This window comes from Symphalangus syndactylus, chromosome 12 (assembly GCF_028878055.3).
Source record: "Symphalangus syndactylus isolate Jambi chromosome 12, NHGRI_mSymSyn1-v2.1_pri, whole genome shotgun sequence".
Classification (NCBI taxonomy): Eukaryota; Metazoa; Chordata; class Mammalia; order Primates; family Hylobatidae; genus Symphalangus; species Symphalangus syndactylus.
The window spans coordinates 89,902,362-89,928,893 of record NC_072441.2 but is presented as its reverse complement, the minus strand read 5'-3'; the positions used below and the strand labels follow the sequence as shown (position 1 = coordinate 89,928,893).

The window sequence follows — 26,532 nt, the reverse complement described above, 5'->3', positions numbered from 1 at the left end:
GATGCAAAAATCCTCAATAAAATACTGGCAAACCAAATCCAGCAGCACATCAAAAAGCTTATACACCATGATCAAGTGGGCTTCATCCCTGGGATGCAAGGCTGGTTCAACATACGCAAATCAATAAATGTAATCCAGCATATAAACAGAACCAAAGACAAAAACCACATGATTATCTCAATAGATGCAGAAAAGGCCTTTGACAAAACTCAACAACCCTTCGTGCTAAAAACTCTCAATAAATTAGGTATTGATGGGACGTATCTTGAAATAATAAGAGCTATCTATGACAAACCCACAGCCAATATCATACTGAATGGGCAAAAACTGGAAGCATTCCCTTTGAAAACTGGCACAAGACAGGGATGCCCTCTCTCACCACTCCTATCAACATAGTGCTGGAAGTTCTGGCCAGGGCAATCAGGCAGGAGAAGGAAATAAAGGGTATTCAATTAGGAAAAGAGGAAGTCAAATTGTCCCTGTTTGCAGATGACATGATTGTATATCTAGAAAACCCCATTGTCTCAGCCCAAAATCTCCTTAAGCTGATTAGCAACTTCAGCAAAGTCTCAGGATATAAAATCAATGTACAAAAATCACAAGCATTCTTGTACACCAATCACAGACAAATAGAGAGCCAAATCATGAGTGAACTCCCGTTCACAATTGCTTCAAAGAGAATAAAATACCTAGGAATCCAACTTACAAGGGATGTGAAGGACCTCTTCAAGGAGAACTACAAACCACTGCTCAATGAAATAAAAGAGGATACAAACAAATGGAAGAACATTCCATGCTCATGGGTTGGAAGAATCAATATCGTGAAAATGGCCTTACTGCCCAAGGTAATTTATAGATTCAATGCCATCCCCATCAAGCTACCAATGACTTTCTTCACAGAATTGGAAAAAACTACTTTCAAGTTCATATGGAACCAAAAAAGAGCCCGCATCACCAAGTCAATCCTAAGCCAAAAGAACAAAGCTGGAGGCATCACGCTACCTGACTTCAAACTATACTACAAGGCTACAGTAACCAAAACAGCATGGTACTGGTACCACAACAGAGACATAGATCAATGGAACAGAACAGAGCCCTCAGAAATAATGCTGCATATCTTTGACAAACCTGACAAAAACAAGCAATGGGGAAAGGATTCCCTATTTAATAAATGGTGCTGGCAAAACTGGCTAGCCATATGTAGAAAGCTGAAACTGGATCCCTTCCTTACACCTTATACAGAAATTAATTCAAGATGGATTAAAGACTTACATGTTAGACCTAAAACCATAAAAACCCTACCAGAAAACCTAGGCAATACCATTCCGGACATAGGCACGGGCAAGGACTTCATGTCTAAAACATCAAAAGCAATGGCAACAAAAGCCAAAATTGACAAATGGGATCTAATTAAACTAAAGAGCTTCTGCACAGCAAAAGAAACTACCATCAGAGTGAACAGGCAACCTACAAAATGGGAGAAAATTTTCGCAACCTACTCATCTGACAAAGGGCTAATATCCAGAATCTACAATGAACTCAAACAAATTTACAAGAAAAAAACAAACAACCCCATCAAAAAGTGGGCAAAGGACATGAACAGACACTTCTCAAAAGAGGACATTTATGCAGCCAAAAAACACATGAAAAAATGCTCATCATCAGTGGCCATCAGAGAAATGCAAACCAAAACCACAATGAGATACCATCTCACACCAGTTAGAATGGCAATCATTAAAAAGTCAGGAAACAACAGGTGCTGGAGAGGATGTGGAGAAATAGGAACACTTTTACACTGTTGGTGGGACTGTAAACTAGTTCAACCATTGTGGAAGTCAGTGTGGCGATTCCTCAGGGATCTAGAACTAGAAATACCATTTGACCCAGCCATCCCATTACTGGGTATATCCCAAAGGACCATAAATCATGCTGCTATAAAGACACATGCACACATATGTTTATTGCGGCACTATTCACAATAGCAAAGACTTGGAACCAACCCAAATGTCCAACAACGATAGACTGGATTAAGAAAATGTGGCACATATACACCATGGAATACTATGCAGCCATAAAAAATGATGAGTTCATGTCCTTTGTAGGGACATGGATGAAACTGGAAAACATCATTCTCAGTAAACTATCACAAGGACAAAAAACCAAACACCGCATGTTCTCACTCATAGGTGGGAATTGAACAATGAGAACTCATGGGCACAGGAAGGGGAACATCACACTCCGGGGACTGTTGTGGGGTGGGGGGAGGGGGGAGGGACAGCATTAGGAGATATACCTAATGCTAAATGACGAGTTAATGGGTGCAGCACACCAACATGGCACATGGATAGATATGTAACAAACCTGCACATTGTGCACATGTACCCTAAAACTTAAAGCATAATAATAATTAAAAAAAAAAAGAACATACATTCCAAATACAATTATAGTCACCCCAGGAAGAAAAAAAAAAAAAAAAAAATAATAATAATAATAATAATAATAAAAACTATAATAATAATAAAGTATAATAACAAAAGTATAATAATAAAAAAGATATATGTTATGGTTGTGTTATATAAGTAATGACTAAAAAATTTAAAAAACAACAAAAAATAAAAAACAAAAATATTAAAAATTATTAAAAACAATACATTCTTATATATTACACAGAAAAACATTTTATATTTTTTCTTATATGTATTTGAGCAATGAATATATTACCCCTTCAAAGTTACATAAATATGAATACAGGAAATCCATATGGGCTGATTTATAACAATTTTTCCCCATATAAATAAAAGGACACAAGTTTGTAGAACAGTGTGTATGGTATCACTTGTGCATCAAAAAATGTATGTGTATATGTGTGTATGTGCGTATATGTGTTTATACATTTATATACATATACATATAATATATTTATACAAATACACACTTGAAAGCACAGCCTCCCTGGAAAAATTCAGAAGAAACTGCTGACAATGACTTTCTCTGTTGAGAGAGACAGGGACTGTCCACACTGAAAAACTATTTGAATGTTTACCACATACATAAATCATTTTTAAAACATGTTTTAAAGGCATTTGTGAAATGTTAGTCACCATAGCAAAATTTTTTGAGCAAAAATTTAGACGAAACTAAATATTTCTTCTTTGGGAATGATTTGTATTAATTTCAGCTCATTCATATTCCGGAATCCTCTTCAGTTATTAAAATATTTTTACTTTTTTTAAACTTTAGAAAAAGTAATGAGACAATATTATATATGTGTGTGCTTATAAATATAAACAAAAATCTAAAAGCTGGTAATAATTAATGATGGCAAGAGGACTGGGAGAATCTTGATGTACCAGGAGACTTTTATTTTTTAGTGTATGTAGTTCTGTGTTGTGTAAATGTATTACTATATTTTTAGGATAAAATAAAAGCATGTTTAATCAGAAACAAAATAAAAATTAAAAAATAAAAAATAAATAAAATCCTAGAAAACAAGGATTCGAGGAATACTTTCTTAACATTAAAAAGCTGTGAGTAATTATACAGCCAAATCCAATGCTGAATGCATTACAATTAAAGTCAGGATAAAAAATAGATACCTGTTTTTTCTGTAATTCTAGTATAATTACACTAAAAGAAGAAATTTAAAAAACATTAAAACAAAAGAGACAACGTGCCTTTTAGCAAGGTAATATGCTATATACTTGAAGCACATGTAACAATCCACTGAAAAAAAAATTTGACCTTGAAAATATTGTATTAATACACACTTAGAAAACATAATAAAAAAATAAATATTTCACGCCAGGCACAGAAAGACAAACATCACATGTTCTCACTTATTTGTGGGATCAAAAAACCAAAACAATTGAAATCATGAACATAGAGTAGAAGGATGGTTATCAGAGGCTGGGAAGGGTACTGAGAAGCTGGTAGTGAGATGGGGATTGTTAATGGGTAAAAAAAAAAAAAAAAAAAAAGAGAAGGAATAAGACATATTATTTAATAGCACAGCAGGGTGACTATACTCAATAAGAGCTCAGTTGTACATTTTAAAATAACAAAAAGAGTGTAACTGGATTGTTTATAACACAAAGGATAAACGCTTGAGGGGATGGATACCCCATTTTCCATGATCTAATTATTTCACATTGAATGCCTGTGTCAAAACATCTCATGTACCCCACGAATATACATGCCTACTATGTACCCAGAAAAATTAAAAATAAAAAAGATTTAAATAAAACAAATAAATAAATATTTCACTCACAATAGCAATAACAATTACAAAATACCTAGAAATTTTCTAAAGAATGTGCAGGACCCATGTGAAGAAAACTGCACAATTGAACCAAGGCATAAAAGAAGATTTGAGTAAACAGAGAGATATACAATAGTGTTGAAAAGAGTGATTACAAATGATTATAAAGATAATACAGTTAGGAAAACTGATTCATTTCTATACAGAAAATTAAAACTAGATCCCTACCTAGTGCTAGATCCCTACATAATACCACATATTAAAGTGGAGTCTAAGAATATTAAGAAACCTAAATATGAAAGGCAAACCATATGGTTAATAAAAGAAAATGCAGAATATCTTTGTGCCCTAAAAGCATAGAAGGACTTCTTAAATAAGCCATAAAGGAAAAGAAAAAAAAAAAGATAAGCCTAAGTAATTGAACATTAACTATTTATACTTAATAAAGACTACAAAGCTAATAGACAATAGAAAGGGAAAAGATATAGGCAATTTGAATGTCTAAATCCAACAACAGTTTACTATTTCAAATATATGAAGAATTCCTGCAGATAAACAAGACAACAACTTAGTAGAAAAACTGGCAAAGGACAGGAATAAACAATGTATAAAATAAAAAAAGTCCAAAAAGCTCATAAGAATGTAAATAAATGTTGAAAACAATAACCAAAGAAATACAAAGTAAAACAAAATAAAAGCAAACGACAATAAAACACATTGTGCCATGGAGTAAAAATTAAAAAGGCAGACAATGCCAAGTATCAGGAGAGAAGTCACAGGGATCCTCAGGACTGCTGCCAGCCCACAGAGTACTATGATGATCCTGGAGAGCAATATGGAAGCACTTGTCAAATTAGATACCTGCACATTCTACCACCCAGCAATTCTAGGCATATATCCTAAAGGATTTCTCACATGGGTCCGCTAGGGAACATTTTTTAAAATATTCATTATGGTGTAGGTAAAAATGTAGTGAATGCATACTTGAATGTTGTACAGAGTTAGATGCAACAGATTTGATGTACACAGAGAAATAGGAATTTATCTTAAAAACACTGTGCTGATTTTTAAAAGTAAATAATATAAAGATATCTACTATAATACCATTTACATAAATTTAAAATACATGCATATAATTGAAATCAGATGAACTTTTTAATAAATGGCACTAGAATAATCATTTTGATAGTCATTTGGAAAAACATAAAATTGGATTTGTATCTCATATCATACACAAGGGTAATTTCAAATGGATCAGAGATCTAAACACTAAAAATAATATCTCATGATAAATACTTATTCATAGTCACTTAGAAAATATTCCTTCATGAATAATTTTATCCTAAGCCACTAGATGGGGCAAAGCAAGACCACCATCCATGCAGAGAAGCAGCCTGGTGGAATGTCAGCGTCCAAGAAGGGTAGAGAGGGCACTGAAATGGCAGGCGGCCTGGCATGAGGACTCACAGCAGAGTGACGAGGGCATCCACATGGGAGACAGCCTGGTGTAAGCACATCAGAGCCCAAAGGAGACATGTTAAAAGAACATAAGAGCTGGTGTGAAGGGACCCCCACTGGCCAAATCCAGGACAATGTAAGAATTAGAATAAATAATTATAGTAACGGATTATAATCTGTTGAATAAAATAAGAAACGATGAATCCATACTGATATTAACAAATAAGTGAACAAATATCAAGTGTGATAAGGAACAGGATATTTTTACATAGTCTTAAAGTATCTTTCTCACAAAATATGTATGGCACAGAGAGAAAAAGCAACTTCACAATGGAATAGGTTGCCAGATAACATCTATGAAGTGATCAAAGTGAACATAATCAGTATTAGAAAAAATCAAAATTGGGTCATCGAAAGTTGGACACAGACAGCACTTCTGTGACATTCCTGCCACAGATATAAAACCTCAATATGATCCTACAGAAACATCAGACAAATCCGACTGAGAAATGCTCTTCAAAATAACTAACTCCTAATCCCCAAAAGTGACAAGGTGAAGAAAGTCAAGGATTAATGAAGAACTGTTTCATACTGAACAAGATTAAAAAGACAAGACAACCATATGTAATGCTTGATTCTGAACTGGGTCCTTCTGATAGTCTAAAGGACACCTCTGGGATATCTGGCACAATTTAAACGAGAGCTGAAGGTTAGATTATAGTAACATATCAACGTTTATTTCCCGATTTTGTGCTTGTATTATGGCCAAGAAATATCTGTGCTTGTAGGAAGTAGACACTAAAGCATTGGAGTGATAGAGCATCGGACTAGTAACTTACTCTCAAATGCATAAGGAAAAAACAAGTTATTTGCAATGTACTCACAACACTTCTGTGAATTTGAGATTGTTCCAAACAAAAAATTAACGTAAGCAAAAAAATAAGAGTAAAAATATAAGTGAATTATTTTATAACCTCTGAGTGGTGAAAACTTCCCTTTGAGTGACCAAAAAAGTAATAAAAGAAAAGATCAATAATTTGGCTATAGAAAACAGTATACCTGGGGAAAAATAAACACCAGAAATAAAGCAAAGAGACAAAAGAAAAATTGGGGAAAAAATATTTGCAGCTTATTTCACAAACTAAGGACTAATAAGCCCAATATATAATAAAGCACCTAAAATATTAAAGAGAAAAAGACCAATACAATTCAATTAAAAAACGAAAGGCCGGGCGCAGTGGCTCACGCCTGTAATCCCAAGCACTTTAGGAGGCTGAGGCGGGTGGATAACCTGAGGTCAGGAGTTCGAGACCAGCCTGGCCAACATGGTAAAACCCTGTCTCTACTAAAAATACAAAAATTAGCCGGGTGTGGTGGCAGGCGCCTGTAATCCCAGGTACTCAGGAGGCTGAGGCAGGAGAATTGCTTGAAGCCAGGAAGCGGAGGTTGTAGTGAGCTGAGATCATGCCCTTGCACTCCAGCCTGGTAGACAAGAGAGTTCGTCTCAAAAAAAAAAAAAGAACAAAAATTTGAAATGACAGTTCATTTTTTAAAAAGAAATGCAAATAGGCCTTAAACATATAAAACATAGGAATAGATATTTAACCATACTTATAATAAAAGAGATATAAAATAAAACCTATTGTGGAGTGATGATGGGAAAACAGGCCCTCTTACATACTGCTGATGAGGATGTAAAATTTTACAACCCCTATAGAGAGAAAGTTCGCAATATCTAGCAAAATTCAAGTGTATTTACCCTGGTGTCAGTAATCCCACCTCTTGCAATATATCCCAAAAATATCCTGGCAAAAATATAAAGTGACTTATGTATCAGGTTATTTACTATAGGTTGAGTCTGGAAAAGACTTATGTACAGGTTAATTGGGTCTGGAAAAGACTAAAAACAACACACTCATCAATAAAGAAATCACTGAATTAAGCATGATAAGGCCATGCAATGAAACATTATGTAGCATAATGAGAAAATTATATACTCTGAAATTAGAGTTACCCTGCTAAGCTAAAAAAGCAAGGTACAGGACAGGGTATATAGTATGCTACCTTTTGTAATTATTAATTTTTAAAAAAATTAAATCATTTGGAGAAATTGTGGGACCTCAGAGAGCTACCAATAGTAGCAATCAGAGAAAAGCTTCATAAAGGAAGTAATTTTTGAACTGGGACTTGAAGGATGAGTTTTCCAAGACAAGAAAAAAATGGGGCTATTCTAGGCAGAAGAAAGAGGATGTGCAAAAACCTAGAACTGTAACAGCAGCGATCTCACTGCTGCTGTTCACTGCCAGCATCTGGAACAGTGCCTGGCACAGCGGTTGAATGAGTGGAGTGCATAGGAGCTCTCAGAGAGGAACTCTCACTGGGCTCAAGTTAAGGGGAACGTGGAAGTAGGAGGGGATAGCAAGAAAGGAGACTGGAAAGGTAAATGGGTGCCAGATCATGGAGAGCCTAGTACTCTGGAAATTTAAATTTCATCCTTGTAAGGACTGGGAAGTTACTAGAAAGTTTTAAGCAAATGACTGATACAGTAAAGCTTGTGATACTGAAAGATTTCTCTTTGAAGATTCCACTGCTAAGAAAGGTTTGAGGAGTTGGAAGGCTGACCAGTTAAAATCCTATTGACTTAATCCAGGTGAGATGGTGATGGCCTGGCAGGGGCAGAAAAGATAAATCCTTGAATTAATATGTGCATACAACCACCAGGATTTAGTAACTAAATGTAGAGCCTGCAGGAACAAAGATACCACAATTTATAGCACATATAATATACTAAAATATTATTTGATTTTTTTATTCTTATACTTTCCCTTTCCCCATTCTAAAAAGTACCTAAATCAGGTACTTCCTTTTCCTGGCCTCAGGGCTTTTGTCTGGACGCAGAGCAGAAGCGTTCTTAAAAGAGCTACCAGAGTTCTATAAAAACGTCAGCCCCTTCAAAAGGTAACACTAGGCATTCCCAAACTAAGGCAATCATTCTAGATGCTGTGACTAAAGAGATATAAAAACCGACCATCTTACATTCTTCTATGTCCATATATAAAGAATGTACATCCTAATAGGGAGGAGAAAGAAAGGGAGGGAGAAAGGACAGTAAGCCAATAAACAAATACGGGATACTGTTAAAATGCAATGAAACAAATGAAACAATGAAATTATGGAGGCATGAACAGAGGGGAAAGAGGGCAAAACCAAAGGCATTAACAACTTTCTAGCTCCCACAGGGCTCTTTCTTGAGTCTCAGTTCCCTCATTAAATGAGACAATATAACTCATAGTGGTATTCAATAAATGTTAACTGCCTCCCCCATATACATATTTTCCAGATAGCATATTATAACCAAAATCATTGTAAAAGACTGGCTACTCACAGGAACATGCTGAGTTGAAGAATAAGAGTCCACTGATTGAGGAGACGAGACTGAATAACTTGAGGAGGCTGGAGAAAGTGGCTGAGGTTCTGCCTTAATATCTTTAACTGGAAAACATGGAGGAAAGGTTTTACCCACTGGACAATAAAAACTTATAATAAAATGAACAAGAAAGAGGGTAAAATCTACTTTTAAAATTCAATCAGATACGGAAGCTAAGGTCACCAAAATATAACGAGTGAAAATGAAAGATGCAGAAAACAATATATCTAGTATGTTTCCACTTGTGTAACAAATTATATATATATATGTGGGGAGGGGGGCTGTATATATATATATGTATGTGTGTGTGTGTGTATATATATATGTGTACACTTGCATCTGCACTAATTCTCTGGAAGGGTGAACAGAAGAAACTGGTAACAGTGGTTGTCTCAGGAAAACAGAACTTGTTGGCTGAGGAATAAAAGCAGGAGACATTTTTCTACTATACAGATTTTTGTACCTTTTGAATATTTTACCATATGCAAAATATTATAGATTCCCAAAAACTTAATTAAAAAAAAGAAACAGGAAATATTTTGGAAAGCATTTTTGATAATATAAAACTCATAAAAAATGTTCATCTCTTTTAAACTATTAATTTATCCTATAAAAATGTACTGAGCAACTATGGCCCAGGCAGTATCCCTTGGTGTCAAAGATAGAATAGGGTGGGGATGGCAGACTGTGTTTCCCAAAATTAGCCATACAATATCTACCATCCTTCATGATCTTCCCTCATGATCTTCTACAATGTGATCTTGCCACTTTCCCATCAAGAAGTAGAGTCGATTTCCCCTCCCTGTGAATTTAGGTGGGCTTGACTCCTTCAATCAAAAGAAGACAGAAGTAATGCTATGTGAATTCTGAAGCTGGAAATGCAGCCTCTGCTTTGTGTGCTGGAACACTCATACTTGGAGCCTTTGAAGTCTGACTACCCTGAGACCACCATGACTGAGAACACCACGCCACACAAAGAGGCCCTACGCAGGCACTCCATTTGGTAGTCCTAGTTGTCAAGTCATTCCACTCCAGGTGCCACACATAGGAGTGAAGAAACCTCAAGATGATTCTAGCCCCCAAATGTCAAGCTACTACAATCTTCAAATCTCCCCAGTTGTGGTCTGGACATCATGGAGCAGAGACAAGTCATCCTTGGAGCACCCGGTCAAAATTCATGAGCACCCAGTCAAAATTCGTGACCCACAGACAATCTAATAAAATGGTTGTTGCTTTAAGCAACTAAGATTTAGAGTAGTTTGTCAAACGATGAAACCAGAACACTGACTTTGTGTATCCCACATTCTATGAAGGCAGACAGGCATGAAACAATATAAGTAAATACATAAAATGAAGGGGAACAGGTAGTGCAGGGGTAGGGAGGAATTTAGATGGGAGAATGTGCTGGTTATTTATTCATTGTCTCTCAGCACTAAGTCCACTTTCTATAATCGGTGATACAAATTATTCCCAGCTGGCATCCTTTTAGGTCCTGTCAATAGGGGATACTAGAAGAAGCTAGAAGGGAGGAGACGGGATTTTCTTCATTCTACCATCAGCTGTACCCCAGCACTGGCAATTTGCTCCAGGTTCTGGCTTCTGTCAGTATACTCAACCCCGACCTCATCAGGCCCCCTTAAAGATATTAGTATCAGCCAGGTGCTGCCCCTTCTTAGAAGTACATGTATCAAATGCATGGGACTCCTCCACCAAGTTCCTAGGTTCTGGTAACCCAGGCTCTTCCCTTTGATTCCCTAAGCCCTGTCTGGTTCTCAGGTTAATCTTACACAGAGATATTATTCATAATTCAAAATCACTATTTCTATTTCTGATATGAACTATTCATTCATTACACTACTGAAACATAACTATGAAACTCCTCATATCCATTTTTGGCAAGAAATTTGTTTACATAATTGCCATACCAGAAGTAGAATGCATAACACCAGGAATCTTTTAACCTACCAATATAGCCCAATAACACCACCTAATTTTGAGTATGACCAAACTACAAAATAAAATTGATCTTTTTAAAACTTTTACCAGTGAAACACATAATTACCTGTACAGATTTGGTTGTTGATGTCCCAAATGTCTGACTCCCAAGGCATCAAATCCAAATCAAAATCAAGATGATCAAAATTGTTTTCCTGTAGGTTTCAAATCAGCAAAAGAATATTAAAAGAATACACATCTTAAAATCAAACTGTCAGACACAGTTTGGCACAATAATTTGGCACAATACAATTTGGCACAAATAATTTAACTGCTATTAGCCAACCTAGTAAAAAGAATATTCTAAGTCAGTCTTGTATGAGAATACATCTTGGATAGCCTAGAGATAAAATCAATTCAGTTACTTGAAGCACAGCAGCAACAACTAGGAAAGAGGTAAGGGATTCAGTATTTAAAACATTTAGTTGGTTTCATTCTTTTCTATGAGAATGACCATTACAGGAGTCAAAAATGTGTCTTTTATCTTAAGGGAAATCCAGCAAAATACATTTTCCCATTGCCATTAAGAAAAACAAGACTGCCGAGCACGGTGGCTCATGCCTGTAATCCTAGCACTTTGGGAGGCCGAGGCGGGTGGATCACCTGAGGTCAGGAGTTCGAGACCAGCCTGACCAACATGGAGAAACCCCGTCTCTACTAAAAATACAAAATTAGCTTGGCGTGGAGGCACATGCCTGTAATCCTAGTTACTCGGGAGGCTGAGGCAGGAGAATCACTTGAACTCAGGAGGCGGAGGTTGCAGTGAGCCGAGATCGCGCCATTGCATTCCAGCCTGGGCGACAAGAGCGAAAACTCCATCTCAAAAATAAATAAATAAATAAAAGAAAAACAAGACAAAGCAAATGCTATTCATCATATAATCTCTATATACAATAGAAATATAGATATATCCAAAAGACAGGCAAGAATCATAAAGAGGGTAGTTACCACTGAGTAATTTTCTTTTTTTTCCTACTGTTCTATACTTCTTAAATTTCTAAAACTTTTACGAATCAAAAAAAACACCACTTTTTAATCCTATAAAATAAAACTAATTTTCTAAAACAGGGGCCAGCAAACTTCTTAAAGGCTCCATTAAGTTCTTTTCATTTAGGTGGTTTTTCTAACCGAAATATAAGCATATTCTGGGTCATCCAGATAACCACCTTATACTATATACATGAATAAAGAAGTGTCACATAATTTCAGAGTCCTCATTTAAGTCTGAGATCAAGTTAGTACCAAACAGTACTATTTTAAATTAAGTGTCTGGAGTCACAGAGACAAAAAGAGAAGTAAACTTAATAAATAATGCAATAAAGTCAAAAGGCAGTAAATATTAACTTAATGTCACAGATGATAAAACAGCAACAATAGGATTGATTGAGCCCAGGGGTTCAAGACCAGCCTGGGCAACACGGCAAAACCCATCTCTACCTAAAAAAAAAAAATACAAACACTAGATGGGCATAGTGGCATGCACCTATGGTCCCAGCTATTCTGGAGGCTGGGGTGGGAAGATTGCTTGAGCCCAAAAGATGGAGGCTGCAATGAGCCAAGATCATGCCACTGCACTCCAGCCTGGGAGACAGAGCCAGACCCTGTCAAAAAACAAAACAAAACAACAACAACAACAACAACAAAACAGCAACAATAAAATACACCTCGGCCAGGCACGGTGGCTCACGCCTGTAATCCCAGCACTTTGGGAGGCCGAGGCAGGTGGATCACGAGGTCAGGAGCTCGAGACCATCCTGGCTAACATGGTGAAACCCCATCTCTACTAAAAATACAAAAAATTAGCCAGGCGGGGTGGCGGGCGCCTGTAGTCCCAGCTACTCGGGAGGCTGAGGTGGGAGAATGGTGTGAACCCGAGAGGCGGAGCTTTCAGTGAGCCCAGACTGCGCCACTGCACTCCAGCCTGGGCGACAAAGCAAGACTCCGTCTCAAAAAAAAAAAAAAAATACACCTCAGGCAAAAAAAGTAAAAATGTATCTAGTAATTGGTAATGACCATTTGTTAACAATTTCTAGAAGAATATTATCATTTCAAAATGACTACTATATGGTTCATTTTTATTAAGAATATAACAGAAACACAGAAGGGAAACTATTTTCTTATGATGCCCATAACTGAGTAAATATTAGTACAAGGTACATAAAGAGGACATGTGAAAGTGAACATGAAAAAAAAGTATTTAAATAATAAAAGAACCATTTTTTAAAAAATCAATCTCCTTCACTTTTTTCTCTTATTTGGATCTTCACATCAAAAAATTAAGCAGCCTTGGCTAGGTGTGGTGGCTCATTCCTGTAATCCCAGCACTTTGGGAGGCCAAGGTGGGTGGACCACTTGAGCTCAGGAGTTCGAGACTAGCCTGGCCAAGGTACTGAAACCCCGTCTCCACTAAAAATACAAAAATTAGCCAGGCGTGGTAGCATGCACCTGTAGTCCCAGCTATTCAGGAGGCTGAGACGTGAGAATTGCTTGAACCCGGGAGGCAGAGGTTGCAGTGAGCCGAGATCACACCACTGCAGTCCAGCCTGGGCAACAAAGTGAGACTCTGTCTTAAAAAAAAAAAAAAAAATTAAGCAGCCTTGTTTAGCAACCAAAAAATCCTTAAACTTTCTTAATCTAAGTAAAGTTACCAATGTTGCTTCCCTGAGTGCCAGTAATACTTTTAAATACGGGCATGATCTACTTCAGGAAACTTCTGACTCAATCTTCAGCCAAATAAGTCAAACACCTTCTACAGCATAAAGATTTTATCTCATCAGAAATTTAACAGGCCCAGTTTATGCAAAATGAAACATACTGGCACTTATATACTCTAGCTCTTCAGTGATTTAGCATGGGAAATTCTACTGCCGTTTGGAAGAAGAATGACATGAGGGCTCTCAGAGATTCAATCCCTTCATTTCATACTAGAAAAACTAAGGAACTGAAAGATTGAATGATTTGCATAAAATAATAGAATGTTAGTTGTAAAATCAGGAATATATTTCCCTTAATCTTTCCAATTGAGCACACAGCTTCTTGACGTAGTTTAAAAGAAACACTTTCTTTTAGGATTCTAGATGTTATGAAATATGAGTATCAGTTGCTTATTCAAATAGCCAATATTAAAAGGCAATTTAATCAATGGGCCACATTCTAAAGTATCTCATGGAGTAAATGAAACCATTAAAATCCCATGTACTGATTTTTTAAAATATATCATGTCCTTCATTCTCTTCTGTCGATTAATGGTAAAACAACTGCTAAATCATTGTTTAAGAAATATCTGAAACTCACTAAGCAATCTTTACATATTTTGTACTCAAGTTAATAAGAGCTTAAAATGATGTGATACTCAACCTGATTGACAAATTACTCTGTTCACTTGAATTACTTCTTAAGTGAAACAGCACCTCATCCATTAAAGAATACGACAAAATCAAATTTCTATAGGGCAAAGAGTTTTATATGTACTAATCAAGAAAAGAAAATCTAAGATATTCTTGGGGACTCAGTGTCATAATAGTTTTCACACAGACCTCTAACCAATCAAAGGTAAGGATATACCTACTTTTCAGAGCTTTCTACACGAATACACAACTTTTGAAAAGGAAGTTGGTAAGTTCTGCTTCCAAGCAGAACTTACCAACTTCCTTTTTAAAAGCAATGAATCTGTAAAAACCAAGAAGTAGGCAGGTTAGTGACTTTTCCAAAGTCACCTGCCAATTCCCTTATGTAGCAAAGTATCTGTAAAAACCAGGTAGGCAGATTAGTGATTTTTCCAAAGTCACTCATCCCTAGGGCCAAAGGTGGGCCTAGAATACAAGTCTCACACCAAGACCAATGCAATTTCTACTGTCCTACATTTACTGACTACAAAATGGCTACTAACCTTCATACTTAATTTTTAAAGACTAAATATCACATTATTCAACCTTAGTAAATACTTACATACGTCTCATTTGCTGCTTCCAATTGCAGCTCATCAGTGTCTGTGAAATAACCGAGTTCAGCAAAGAGGGCAGAATCTTTGGACAAAGGAAAAGAATAGAAATGAACAGTCCATTCAATTATTTGACAAAGAAACAAGCACTGTATCCCTATGTCACCTCTATTAAGGTTTCTCATTAGCCATTACTATTATTGGTAAACTCTAGTAATGTGAATAAACAATTCAAAGCTCATTTCCAATTTATGTGTTGTTTTCTGCATAATTTTTATCTTGTGAACTGAATTCTTACACCAGGGATCAAAAAAGGTTTTATGTCATATGTCATGTAAGACAAATTGGTAGTGGCTTTATGGAACATTACTAACAAGAATTCTGATGCTACATCTGGGTTCAGCATGAAAAGTTAATGTGGTTCATAAGCAATAGGAGACAACTGTGGAAAGTAGACATGGTTCATAAGCAATAGGAGAGGGCTGTGGAAAGTATATATACACTGCATATTTGTTATCCATGCCTTAAGTTAAGGGTGCAACCAATTTTCTATCTAGACAATAAAGGATTCATTCATCTGAACCATCAAATTCATTTCAGCAAATCTAACTATATTCCAATTTCCTAATGAGGTTTCATTATAAATCAAGAAATATGTGGATACAGAAAACATTCTTCAATACGCTATACTGAAAAGTTTTTGTAGAGAAAGGTCAAGGTGTTGACCAAGGCCTAAGAAGGCTGCTCACCATAGAATCTATGAAGTTCCTATTTTCTCTGACACTTTCAAAACTTTAAGCACTTTGAAGAGTTTTTCAAAACTAGGTCTTCCTTTGTACTCTCTACCTATTTTATGCCGCTGAAACTGCTCTGATAATTTCCTCAGTGCACAAGTGTAGGAACTACACTGTCAGTCTGTTATTAACTTAACCAATTACAGTAACATTTCATGGCCTAAGACAAAATAGTATTTAGCAAAAAAAATGTATATGTAGGCCAGGCGCGGTGGCTCACGCTTGTAATCCCAGCACTTTGGGAGGCCGAGGCAGGCAAATCACGAGGTCAGGAGATCGAGACCACGGTGAAACCCCATCTCTACTAAAAATACAAAAAATTAGCCGGGCGTGGTGGCGGGCGCCTGTAGTCCCAGCTACTCGGAGAGGCTGAGGCAGGAGAATGGCGTGAACCCAGGAGGCGGAGCTTACAGTGAGCCGAGATTGCGCCACTGCACTCCAGCCTGGGCGACAGAGCGAGACTCCACCTCAAAAAAAAAAAAAAAAAAAGTATATGTAGTAATAACAAAAGGTTACTCACATGACTCTTGGAAAAGACTACTCAGGTGCAGAGCCAATAAACATGTAAGCAGAGGACTGTGGCTTATATATAGGCTGAAACTCCTTTAAAGAGTTCTCTATCTGGCTCTCTCATTTCTTTTTTTTTTTTTTTTTTTTTTTGAGACAGAGTCTCGCTTTTTCACCCAGGCTGGAGTGCAGTGGCTCAATCTCAGCTCACTGCAAGCTCCGCCTCCCGGATTCACGCCATTCTCCTGCCTCAGCCTCTCCGAGCAGCTGGGACTACAGGCGCCCGCCACCACGCGCGGCTAATTTTTTGTATTTTTAGTAGAGACGGGGTTTCATCGTGGTCTCGATCTCCTGACCTCGTGATCCGCCCGCCTCGGCCTCCCAGAGTGCTGGGATTACAAGCGTGAGCCACCGCGCCCGGCCCATTTCTTTCCTCCCATTCGTTCTGAACCTGCTCCAGTCAAGCTCCCCGCTCCACATACACATAATTATTAATGTCCCCAGTGACTTCCATATTGCCAAATTCAATGGTAAATTCATAGTCCTCATCTTACTTGACCTATCAACAGCATTAACATAGTTGATCCTTTCATTTTAACTGAAGCATTTTCTTCACTTGACTTCCAAAATATCACACTTACCTGGTTTTCCTCCCACCTCAGTGGTTGACCTCACCTTGCTCGTTCTTCCTCATCTCCCTAACACAAAATTGTCCCTGGGCTCAGCATAAACGTTTCTATCTATCTTACTTCCTTGGTAATCTCAGCTGAGCTCACAGCTTTAAATAAAATCTATATGCCAAGGATTTCCAAATATACATCTCCAACCCACACTTCAAGATGCATGTACAGTGAGTATGACATCTCCTCTTAGATGTTTAAAAGTCACGTCAAACCTAACATATCCAAAATGAGCTCCTCATCAACCCCACCAAACCTCCTACTGCTTTGTCCTCATCTCAGTTAATGACAATTGGATTTTCCCAGTTGCTCAGGCCAAAAACCTTGGGATCATTATTACTTATTTACTTCTCTTCCTCACTCTCCATATTCAATCTACCAGAAAATTCTGTCAGCTCTGTCCTCAAAATATGTATCTGTAATGTGGCTTCCTACCTTTCCTCCCATTCTTCCTTCCCTTCCCTTCCCAACCTTCCTTTTCTTCCCTACCCCTCCCAACACAGAGATGTCAGCTTCCAAAGAAGCAGGGCAACAAAGGTGATGGGGTTTTGTGCACAGTCATCTCCAGCAATGTGCCTCATATCCAAGGAAATAGGATGGTGTGGGAGAGACTATTGCCCAGCAAAGGTGCCAGCATGCCCCAGCCCAGTGGGAGGGGGAATGGAGTAGCAGATGGAAAAGGCAGCCTGAGTGGTTAGGAGAGTGGTCATACTGAACAAATATGTTAGGTGACTGAGCAAATGGTTGAATATATCTAAAATTATTAGAATGCTCTGGTTTCTCTTCAGAACGAATGGATCTTTTGCCTTTTACTAAAATAATTGGAGTCAGATTTCTCACAGTCTGAGAAACGATTTAAGAGCATGGAAAGAGTCAGGAGACTAAAAGAATCCTAAGATGTTGGATTAGAACTAGAAGTATTAGTAAATAAACTCATTTAAAATATAACACATACAGATAGCTATAGAAATATATACATGTACACACATATACAGATGTTTGTATTATGCATATATACATATATACACATGCACACATATATATATACATGTATATATATTTCCTAGTTCTGTCTGCTAAGAGGTCCTAGAAGCAATGACATCCTAGTAGCAATGAAAATACTGGGTAACCAGATCTTGGATACTAAATACCATCTTCCACCAAACAGAAGTCCACTAAGGGGTTCCTTGGAGAAATAACCAATTCCAGGGCTGCAGCAGGGAAAGTGCAAAATAAGCCTGGAAATCTTGTTGTGCCAGAAATTCTCAGCAAATGACAGGAACATGTCAAAAAGAACAAAGGCCCCAATATGAATGAATTCTCAGTGGTCGAATCTGGGAAAATCTGAGCATCAGAATAAAATGAGAGTAGCGGTTTACCAACCACCAAATAAAAAAGGAATCAATGAGTTCATCATGGAAGGAAGGAAGGAAGGAAGGAAGGAAGGAAGGAAGGAAGGAAGGAAGGAAGGAAGGAAGGAAGAAAGGAAGGAAGCAAGCAAGGAAGGAAGCAAGGAAGGAAAGAAGGTTGGTTCTTATACTGCAATGTCAATCAACAATGATAGAATGATAGACAGAATGATGGAGTTAGATAGTTATCATTTGGCAACCATTAGAGTAGTAACTGATATAGACTGGGGTTATTAATGAGGCTAGGGCTCATGGTTAGAGGTTTAACAAGAAAAGAATATTGGTGTCATGTCAGATTATCTCCCCCAAAATAGCAATAAAATACAAAATGGGAAGCAGTGGCTTTACAGTGGTGAAACCTGGAAGATACCAACTTGAACAAGTGATCATGTGAATGTATCATAGGATGATACGATGGCATAGGAACATCGCATAGTATTTATACTATAATGTATACCCTCATTTTATTTTGATGCTCAAATTTTCCCAGATTTGACCACTGGGAGTTCATTCATATTGGGGCCTTTGTTCTTTTTAACATGTTCATTTGCTGAGAATTTCTGGCCCAAGATTTTCCAGGCTTATTTTGCACTTTCCCTGCACTTTCCCAGCCCTGGAATTGGTCATTTCTCCAAGGAACCCCTTAGTGGTTTAGGATCATCTTGCAGAATAAAAGACTTGCACTCTTTAAGACTGTCAAGGACATTAGAGACAGGAAAAGACTAAAGAACTGTTCCAGATTAAAGGACACTGATGAGAACATGACAAAGCAATGCGTGTTTACAAGTAAAATCCTAGACTAGAAAAGCAAATCATTATTGAAACAGATCGCAAACTTTGAATGGTGTCTTTGAATTGGATGACAGTGTTGTATCAATGTTTATCTCCTGACTGAAAGAAATATAGGGTAGTAATACAGGAACATGGCCTTGTTTTGGGGGGTAGGAGGATAGAGAGTATACACTATAGTATTTAAAGGTGATGGGTCAACACATCTCTCTCTCTTGAAAGGGAGAAAGAAATGGAGTAAATGCAGTAAAATTTAACAACCGAGGAGTCTGTGTAAAGGGCATGCAAGAGTTCTTTGCACTGTTCTTACAACTTTTCTACAGATTTCAAACTATTTCAAAATTTTAAAATGTATGTATATATACGTGTGTATATGCGTGTGTGTGTGTGTGTGTGTGTGTATACATATCCATAATCCAACTACTTCTCATTACTCCACTGCTACTATTGTAACTCATGGGGATTGCTATAGCAGCTTCCAAAATGTCTCCCTGTTTCTGCCCTTGCCCCTCTTTCAGTCTATTTCCAACACAGCTGCTAAAGTGAGCCTATAAAAACAAAGGATGTTATTGGGAATCAGGATTCTCATAGCGGCAGAAGAGAAATACAAGCACATGGTGCAAGAAGGTGAAAAAGAACCCTGTGATGTTAGCTTTGAAGTATAAAGTATATTAAAATGAATTGATGCTTTTTAAAAATAAATATTTCCTCATTCTTAGGAAATACATGGTGAAGTGTTCAGGAGTTTCATATTATCTGCAGCCCACTTTCAGATGTGAAAGAGGAGGAAACTGTGGGTAATATTAAGATATAAAGTGAATGTGGCAAGATGTTAACAGTTGGTAAATCTAGATAAGGAAAACGCAGGTTTATCAGTGTACTGATCTTTCGACTTTTCTGTGGTTAAAAAAATAACTGAAGGTGGGTTGATAAATATACTCGTATATTTATAGAACATTCCAAAAGAATCCATAAGAAACTGTTAGTATTAGTTACCCCAAAGTATCTCTAAAACCTATCGCCTATTTCTATATCCTTTGCACCAGTCCCACACTATTAGATTCTATATCCTTTGCACCAGTCCCACACTATTAGATTTCCCTCAACAGTAGTAAATGATGGTAGTTATTATTTTTAGTGTACTCAACAAACTTTCCCACCTTACCTCCACCTTGCCCATTTATTTATTCATTTACTCCTTATAAGTGTAATAAGATGAGACACAGTCACTGGGTTTAGCAATGTGGAAATCAGTAGTGCCCTTAAAAACAGCAGTTTCAGGCCAGGCATGATGGCTCACGCCTGTAATCCCAGCACTTTGGAAGGCCGAGGTGGGTGGATCACCTGAGGTCGGGAGTTTGAGACCAGCCTGGCCAGCATGGTGAAACCCCGTCTCTACTAAAAATGCAAAAATTAGTGGCTCACGCCTGTAATCTCAGAATTTCGGGAGGCCGAAGTGGGTGGGCGGATCATGAGATCAGGAGATCAAGACCATGCTGGCTAACACGGTGAAACCCCGTCTCTACTAAAAATACAAAAAAAAAAAAAATTAGCCAGGCGTGGTGGCAGGTGCCTGTAGTCCCAGCTACTCGGGAGGCTGAGGCAGGAGAATGGCATGAACCTGGGAGGCAGAGCATGCAGTGAGCTGAGTGAGCCACTGCACTCCAGCCTGGGTGACAGAGAGAGACTCCGTCTCAAAAAAAAAAAAAAAAAAAAAATACAAAAAGTAGCCGGGCATGGTGGCAGGCGCCTGTAATCCCAGCTACTCGGGAAGCTGAGGCGGGAATCTCTTGAATCCAGGAGGTGGAGGTTACAGTGAGCCAAGATTGTGCCATTGCACATTGCACTCTAGTCTGGGCAACAGAGCAAGACTCTGTCTCAAAAAAAAAAAAAAAAAACCAGCAGTTTCAGTGGAGTGGTGGCACCTGACTGGACAGTTCAAGAGACAAGGAGTAATAAAAAACTAGAGTCAGTGAACATGGACATTTTTTAAAAGGAATTCTGCCATAACATACAGTAGAGAAATGCAGTAACAGCAAGAGGGGAAGTAACATCTGAAGAGAGTTTTGAGTTTGTTGGTTTTGTTTTTTTGTTTGTTTTTTTTTTTTTTTTTTTACTCTAGATAGAGTACTATCTAGATATAGAAACAGTACTTCTAGGAGAAATAACAACATGTTCATTTACTGACAGAGATGATCTAGTAGAGAGGGGAAACGCTGATGCAGGAAACAGGAAGAAGAATAGCTTGAGCAATATTCTTGAACAAAACAGGAAGAATCTAAAGCAAATATGGAAGGATTGGCTCTAGCTAGGAGCAAGAAGTCACTCATTCTCAGCAACAAAAGAGAAAGCAAACATGTTGGTAGGTGGGTAAATGAGGTAGTGGGAGACTGTAGAAGCTCTCTTCTGATTCAAAGGATGGGAGAGATGTTGGAGGTTTGAAGATAGAAGAAACTTTATAAAGCAATCATCAGAATGGGGCAGTGAGAGGACCAAGGAAATATGATTGGTCTGGCAACACTTAAATTGAGACCAGTCAGGACAGTTGAAGTGTTTTCTTCAGCCGATTCAGCTATACTAGGACAGGCATGAAGTGGGCAAAACTGCATTTAACTAATAGATTTACCCAACAGAAACCTACCAGACAAGAGACAGACACGGATATGAAAGGTGAAAGGAAGGAAATGGTGACAATGATTGTCCATGGTATTTAAACTGGGTAAGAGGGACGTGATGAACTGAAGGTAATGAGAGACGCTGGAAACATGGCAAAATCTCAGAAGGACTGAACAACTATTGAAACTGGAATACTAAAGGGAGTAAGCTGGTAAAACAGGTGAAGGCAGTCAGAGCAGGATGTTTGAAAGTGAGATGTTATTGGTAGTGACAAGACTTAGGCTTATGTCAGGAAAGCAAATGGCCGAAACTGGGTAAAAGGTAAGATCAGTGATAAAGAGGAGGTCCAGAAAATGAGAGGTCAGTGCATCCAAAGGATCTTCTCTAAGGATACTGAAATCATCCAAGAATCATGATGGAAGTGATGGTGAAGAAAGTAACAGTAAGCTAGTGACAAAATTTTTTCAAAAAGTCAGGCCGGGCGCGGTGGCTCACGCTTGTAATCCCAGCACTTTGGGAGGCCGAGGCGGGCGGATCACAAGGTCAGGAGATCGAGACCACGGTGAAACCCCGTCTCTACTAAAAATACAAAAAAATTAGCCGGGCGTGGTGGCGGGCGCCTGTAGTCCCAGCTACTCGGAGAGGCTGAGACAGGAGAATGGCGTGAACCCGGGAGGCGGAGCTTGCAGTGAGCCGAGACTGCGCCACTGCACTCCAGCCTGGGTGACAGAGCGAGACTCCGTCTCCAAAAAAAAAAAAAAAAAAAAATTTTTTCAAAAAGTCAAAAAGAAGCCAGGCATGGTGGCATGTGTCTGTAGTCCCAGCTACTCGGGAGGCTGAGGCAGGAGGATCCTTTGACCCCAGGTGTCTGAGGATACAGTGAGCTGTGATTGCTCCACTGCATACTCCAGCTCCAACCTGGGCAAGAGAACAAGACCCCAACTCTAAAAGAAAAAAAAAAAGTGGGGCCAGGCGCGGTGGCTCAAGCCTGTAATCCTAGCACTTTGGGAGGCCGAGGTGGGCGGATCACGAGGTCAGGAGTTCGAGACCATCCTGGCCAACATAGTGAAACCCTGTCTCTACTAAAAATACAAAAAAATTAGCAGGGCGTGGTGGCGGGCGCCTGTAGTCCCAGCTACTCGGGAGGCTGAGGCAGGAGAATGGCGGGAACCCGGGAGGCGGAGCTTGCGGTGAGCCGAGATGGTGCCACTGCACTCCAGCCTGGGGGACAGAGCCAGACTCTGTCTCAAAAAAACAAAAAAAGTGAAAGAGAGTGATCCAGGAAACAGGAGAGGTAGAGGATGGGATATTGTGACAAAATGAGATTTAAACTTAGATATTTTTAGGGAGAAGGAAAGGAGAATAGTAGTGAAGGACAATGGAGACACCTATCCCACCATCAGAGGCCCTATGGTGAAGAGGTTTTGAGAATAAAATTAGCAACCATTCACCGGGGCATTAAGGGAAGTTGTGTCATCCAGGAGCACCAGATTTTGGTTTAATGCTAGAAAGCCAAGAGAACCTTCACAGATGAGACTGAAGACATAAAAGAAACCACAGTGGCAGGTGGAAGCTTCTGATCTTGATACACATATCTTAAGTACAGCTGACAGAAGAAGAAGAAGGAAAAAGGAGAAAGGAGAAAGGAGGAAGAGGAGGGAAGAAAGAAGAAAGCAGAATAAAGCAGCTTTTGCACAAATTCAAGCAAGAGTAAAAGAGAAGAGAGAAGAAGAGAGGAGGGTAAAACATACAGATGGCAAATAAGCATATGAAAAGATGCTCAACAGCATATGTCATCAGGATACTGCAAATTAAAACAAGATACCACTACACACCTATTAGAATGACTAAAATCCAAAGTACTGGCAACACCAAATGTTAGCAAGGATGTGGAGCATCAGAAATGCTCATTCATTGCTAGTGGGAACGCAAAACGGTATAGCCACTTTGGAAGACAGTTTAGCAATTTCTTACAAAACAAACAAAAAACATGTTCTTACCACACAATCCAGCAATTGTGCTCATTGATATTTACCCAAACAATTTGAAAATGCATGTCCACACAAAAACCTGCATACAAATGTTTTCAGCAGTTTTATATATAATTGCCAAAAGTTGATAGCAACCAAGATGTGCTTCAGTAGGTAAGTGGATAAGCAAACTGTGAATTTATGGACTAAACTGTGTCCTCCAAAATTCGTATGTTGAAGCCCTAACCCCAAATATTACTATATCGAGAGATACAGTCTTTAGGAGGTAATTAAGGTTAAATGAGGTCATTAAAGTGGGGCACTAATCTGATAGGACTGTGGCCTTTTAAGAAGAAGAAGATTCTCTCTCTCAATGCCATGTGAGGACACAAGAAGAAGGCAGTCATGTGCAAGCCAGGAAGAGGGCCCTAACCAGAACCTGAACATGTGGCCATCTGGATCTTGAACTCTAACCTCCAGAATTGCGAGAAAATAAATTTCCGTTGTTTAAACCACTCAGTCTGTGGTGTTGTCTTATGGCAGCCTAGGCAGACTAATAGGCTATAGAACATACATACTATTTTTTGTAATACTGTAAATAGTATTTTTGTAATACTATTTAGTGCTAAGAAGAAATGAGCTATCAAGCCATGAAAAGACATGGAGGGACCTTAAGTGCATATTGCTAAGTGAAAGAAGCCAATTCAAAAATGGTACATACTGTATGATTCCAACTATATGACATTCTGCAAAAGGCAAAACTGTGGAGACAGTGAAAAGATCAGTGGTTACCTGACCAGAGGTAGGGAAGAGGAAGGAGGAAAAAATAGGTAGAGCATAGGGCCTTTTTAGGGCAGTGAAACTATTCTGTATGATACTGTAATTATGGATACATGTCATTATACCTTTGTCAAAAGCCATAGAACAGCGGTTCCCAACCCTGTTGGGAACCAGGCCGCACAGCAGGAGGTGAGCAGCAGGTGGGTGAGTGAGTGAAGCTTCATCTGTATTTACAGCCACTCCCCATCATTGCATTACCGCCTGAGCTCCACGACCTGTCAGATCAGCAGCAGCACTAGATTCTCATAGGAGTACGAACCCTATTGTGAACTGCACATGTGAGGGATCTAGATTGCACGCTCCTTATGAGAAACTAACGCCTGACGATCTAATCACTGCCTCCCATCACCCCCAGATGAGACCATCTAGTTGCAGGAAAACAAGCTCAGGGCTCCCACTAATTCTATATTATGTTGAGTTATATAATTATTTCATTATATATTACAGTGTAATAACAATACAAATAAAGTGCACAATAAATGTAATGCACTTGAATCATCCCGAAAACATTTCCTGTGCCTCCCCGTCCCCACTCCCTGTGGAAAAATTATCTTTCAAGAAACCAGTCCCTGGTGCCAAAAGGCTGGGGATCCCTGCCATAGAATGTACAACAGAGTGAACTTTAAATGATGGGCTTAGTTAATAATAATGTATCAATACTGGCTCATCAATTGTAACCAATGTACCACACTAATGCAAGATGTTACCAATAGGGGAAGCTGGGGATGAAGGGGAAGTACATGGGCTCTTTGTACTATCTGCTCAATTATTGTGTAAATCTATAATTATACTAAAAAAGTAGGCTTATTATTTAAAATAATTATGTGAAATTCAAATTTCAGTGTCTATAAAGCTTTATAGAAACACAGCCATGATCACTTGTTTATGTTGTCTCTGGCTGCTCCTGCACTATCAGAGCAGACTTGAGTAGTTGCAACAGTGACCATGTAATCACAAAGCCTAAAATATTTACTATCTGAACCTTTACAGAAAATGTTTGAAGACCCTTGCTCTAAATTTCACTACCTAAGTTAAAAAGAAAAAGGAAAGCACATCCCTCACAGGCTGTTCTGAGTTAATCACTTTATTTAAATTATTTAGAGTTGTTAAAATCACAGGACATCCTAATTACAGAATCTGATTTTTTAATTTTAACTAGATAGTGGCTAATATTTAAAAAAAAAAATCAAGGCTAGACATGGTGGCTTGAGCCTGTAATCCCAGCACCTGGGAGGCTGAGGCAGGATGACTGAGGCCAGTTGGAGACCAGTCTGGGCAACACAGCAAGACCCTTGTCTCTACAAAAAATTCAAAAATTAAAAATTAACCAGGCATGGTGGTGGCGTGCACCTGTAGTCCTAGCGACTCAGGAGGCTGAGATGGAAGTATTACTTGAGCCCAGGAGTTCCAGGTCACAGTAAACTATGATTGCATCACTGCACCCCAGCCTGGGCGACAGAGTGAGACCCTCTCTCTAAAAGCAACAACAACAAAAAAAATCAAGTAAATCAGTGAAGTACTTGAACATCCAAAACAGCAACTGTCACAGAATGAAACACTAGCAGACAGTAGTGTTTCACTCTATTGCCAACAAAATCTATCCTACTTACTGAACACCTAAGGAATTAAAGTCTTCAAAGAAGAGAAGACTGTTAACCGTTTGAAAAGGGAAACCTGGAAAACAGTGGAAATGGGCACGTTGAGGGAGAAGCAGGGCAGGATACCCCATAGAAGTGAGTCAGTGAACTGACTACAAAGAACTGAACGCTCTGTTAGAGAACATTAAGTCAAGTGATCAGATAAGTCTGGAAAATGCAGCCTGGGTATCAGAAGACGACATAAAATAATG

At 38.5% G+C, this 26,532-nt stretch overlaps 1 protein-coding gene across 5 annotated transcripts in view; it reads right to left on the bottom strand.

Moving 5' to 3' along the window:
- The window catches only part of ATF6 (activating transcription factor 6), a 210,504-nt gene that overhangs the window by 181,975 nt on the left and 1,997 nt on the right, over positions 1 to 26,532 (bottom strand). For 4 of the 5 annotated variants that reach the window (XM_063627165.1, XM_063627167.1, XM_063627169.1 and 1 more), the window contains exons 2-4: positions 15,087 to 15,163; positions 11,206 to 11,293; positions 9,102 to 9,208 (exon numbers count right to left, since the gene is read on the bottom strand). In XM_063627165.1, coding sequence (XP_063483235.1) covers positions 9,102 to 9,208; positions 11,206 to 11,293; positions 15,087 to 15,163 — 272 coding nt within the window. Of the gene's footprint in view, positions 1 to 9,101; positions 9,209 to 11,205; positions 11,294 to 11,833; positions 11,950 to 15,086; positions 15,164 to 26,532 lie in introns of those variants that run through there. The other variant, XM_063627168.1, reaches the window with a different exon arrangement.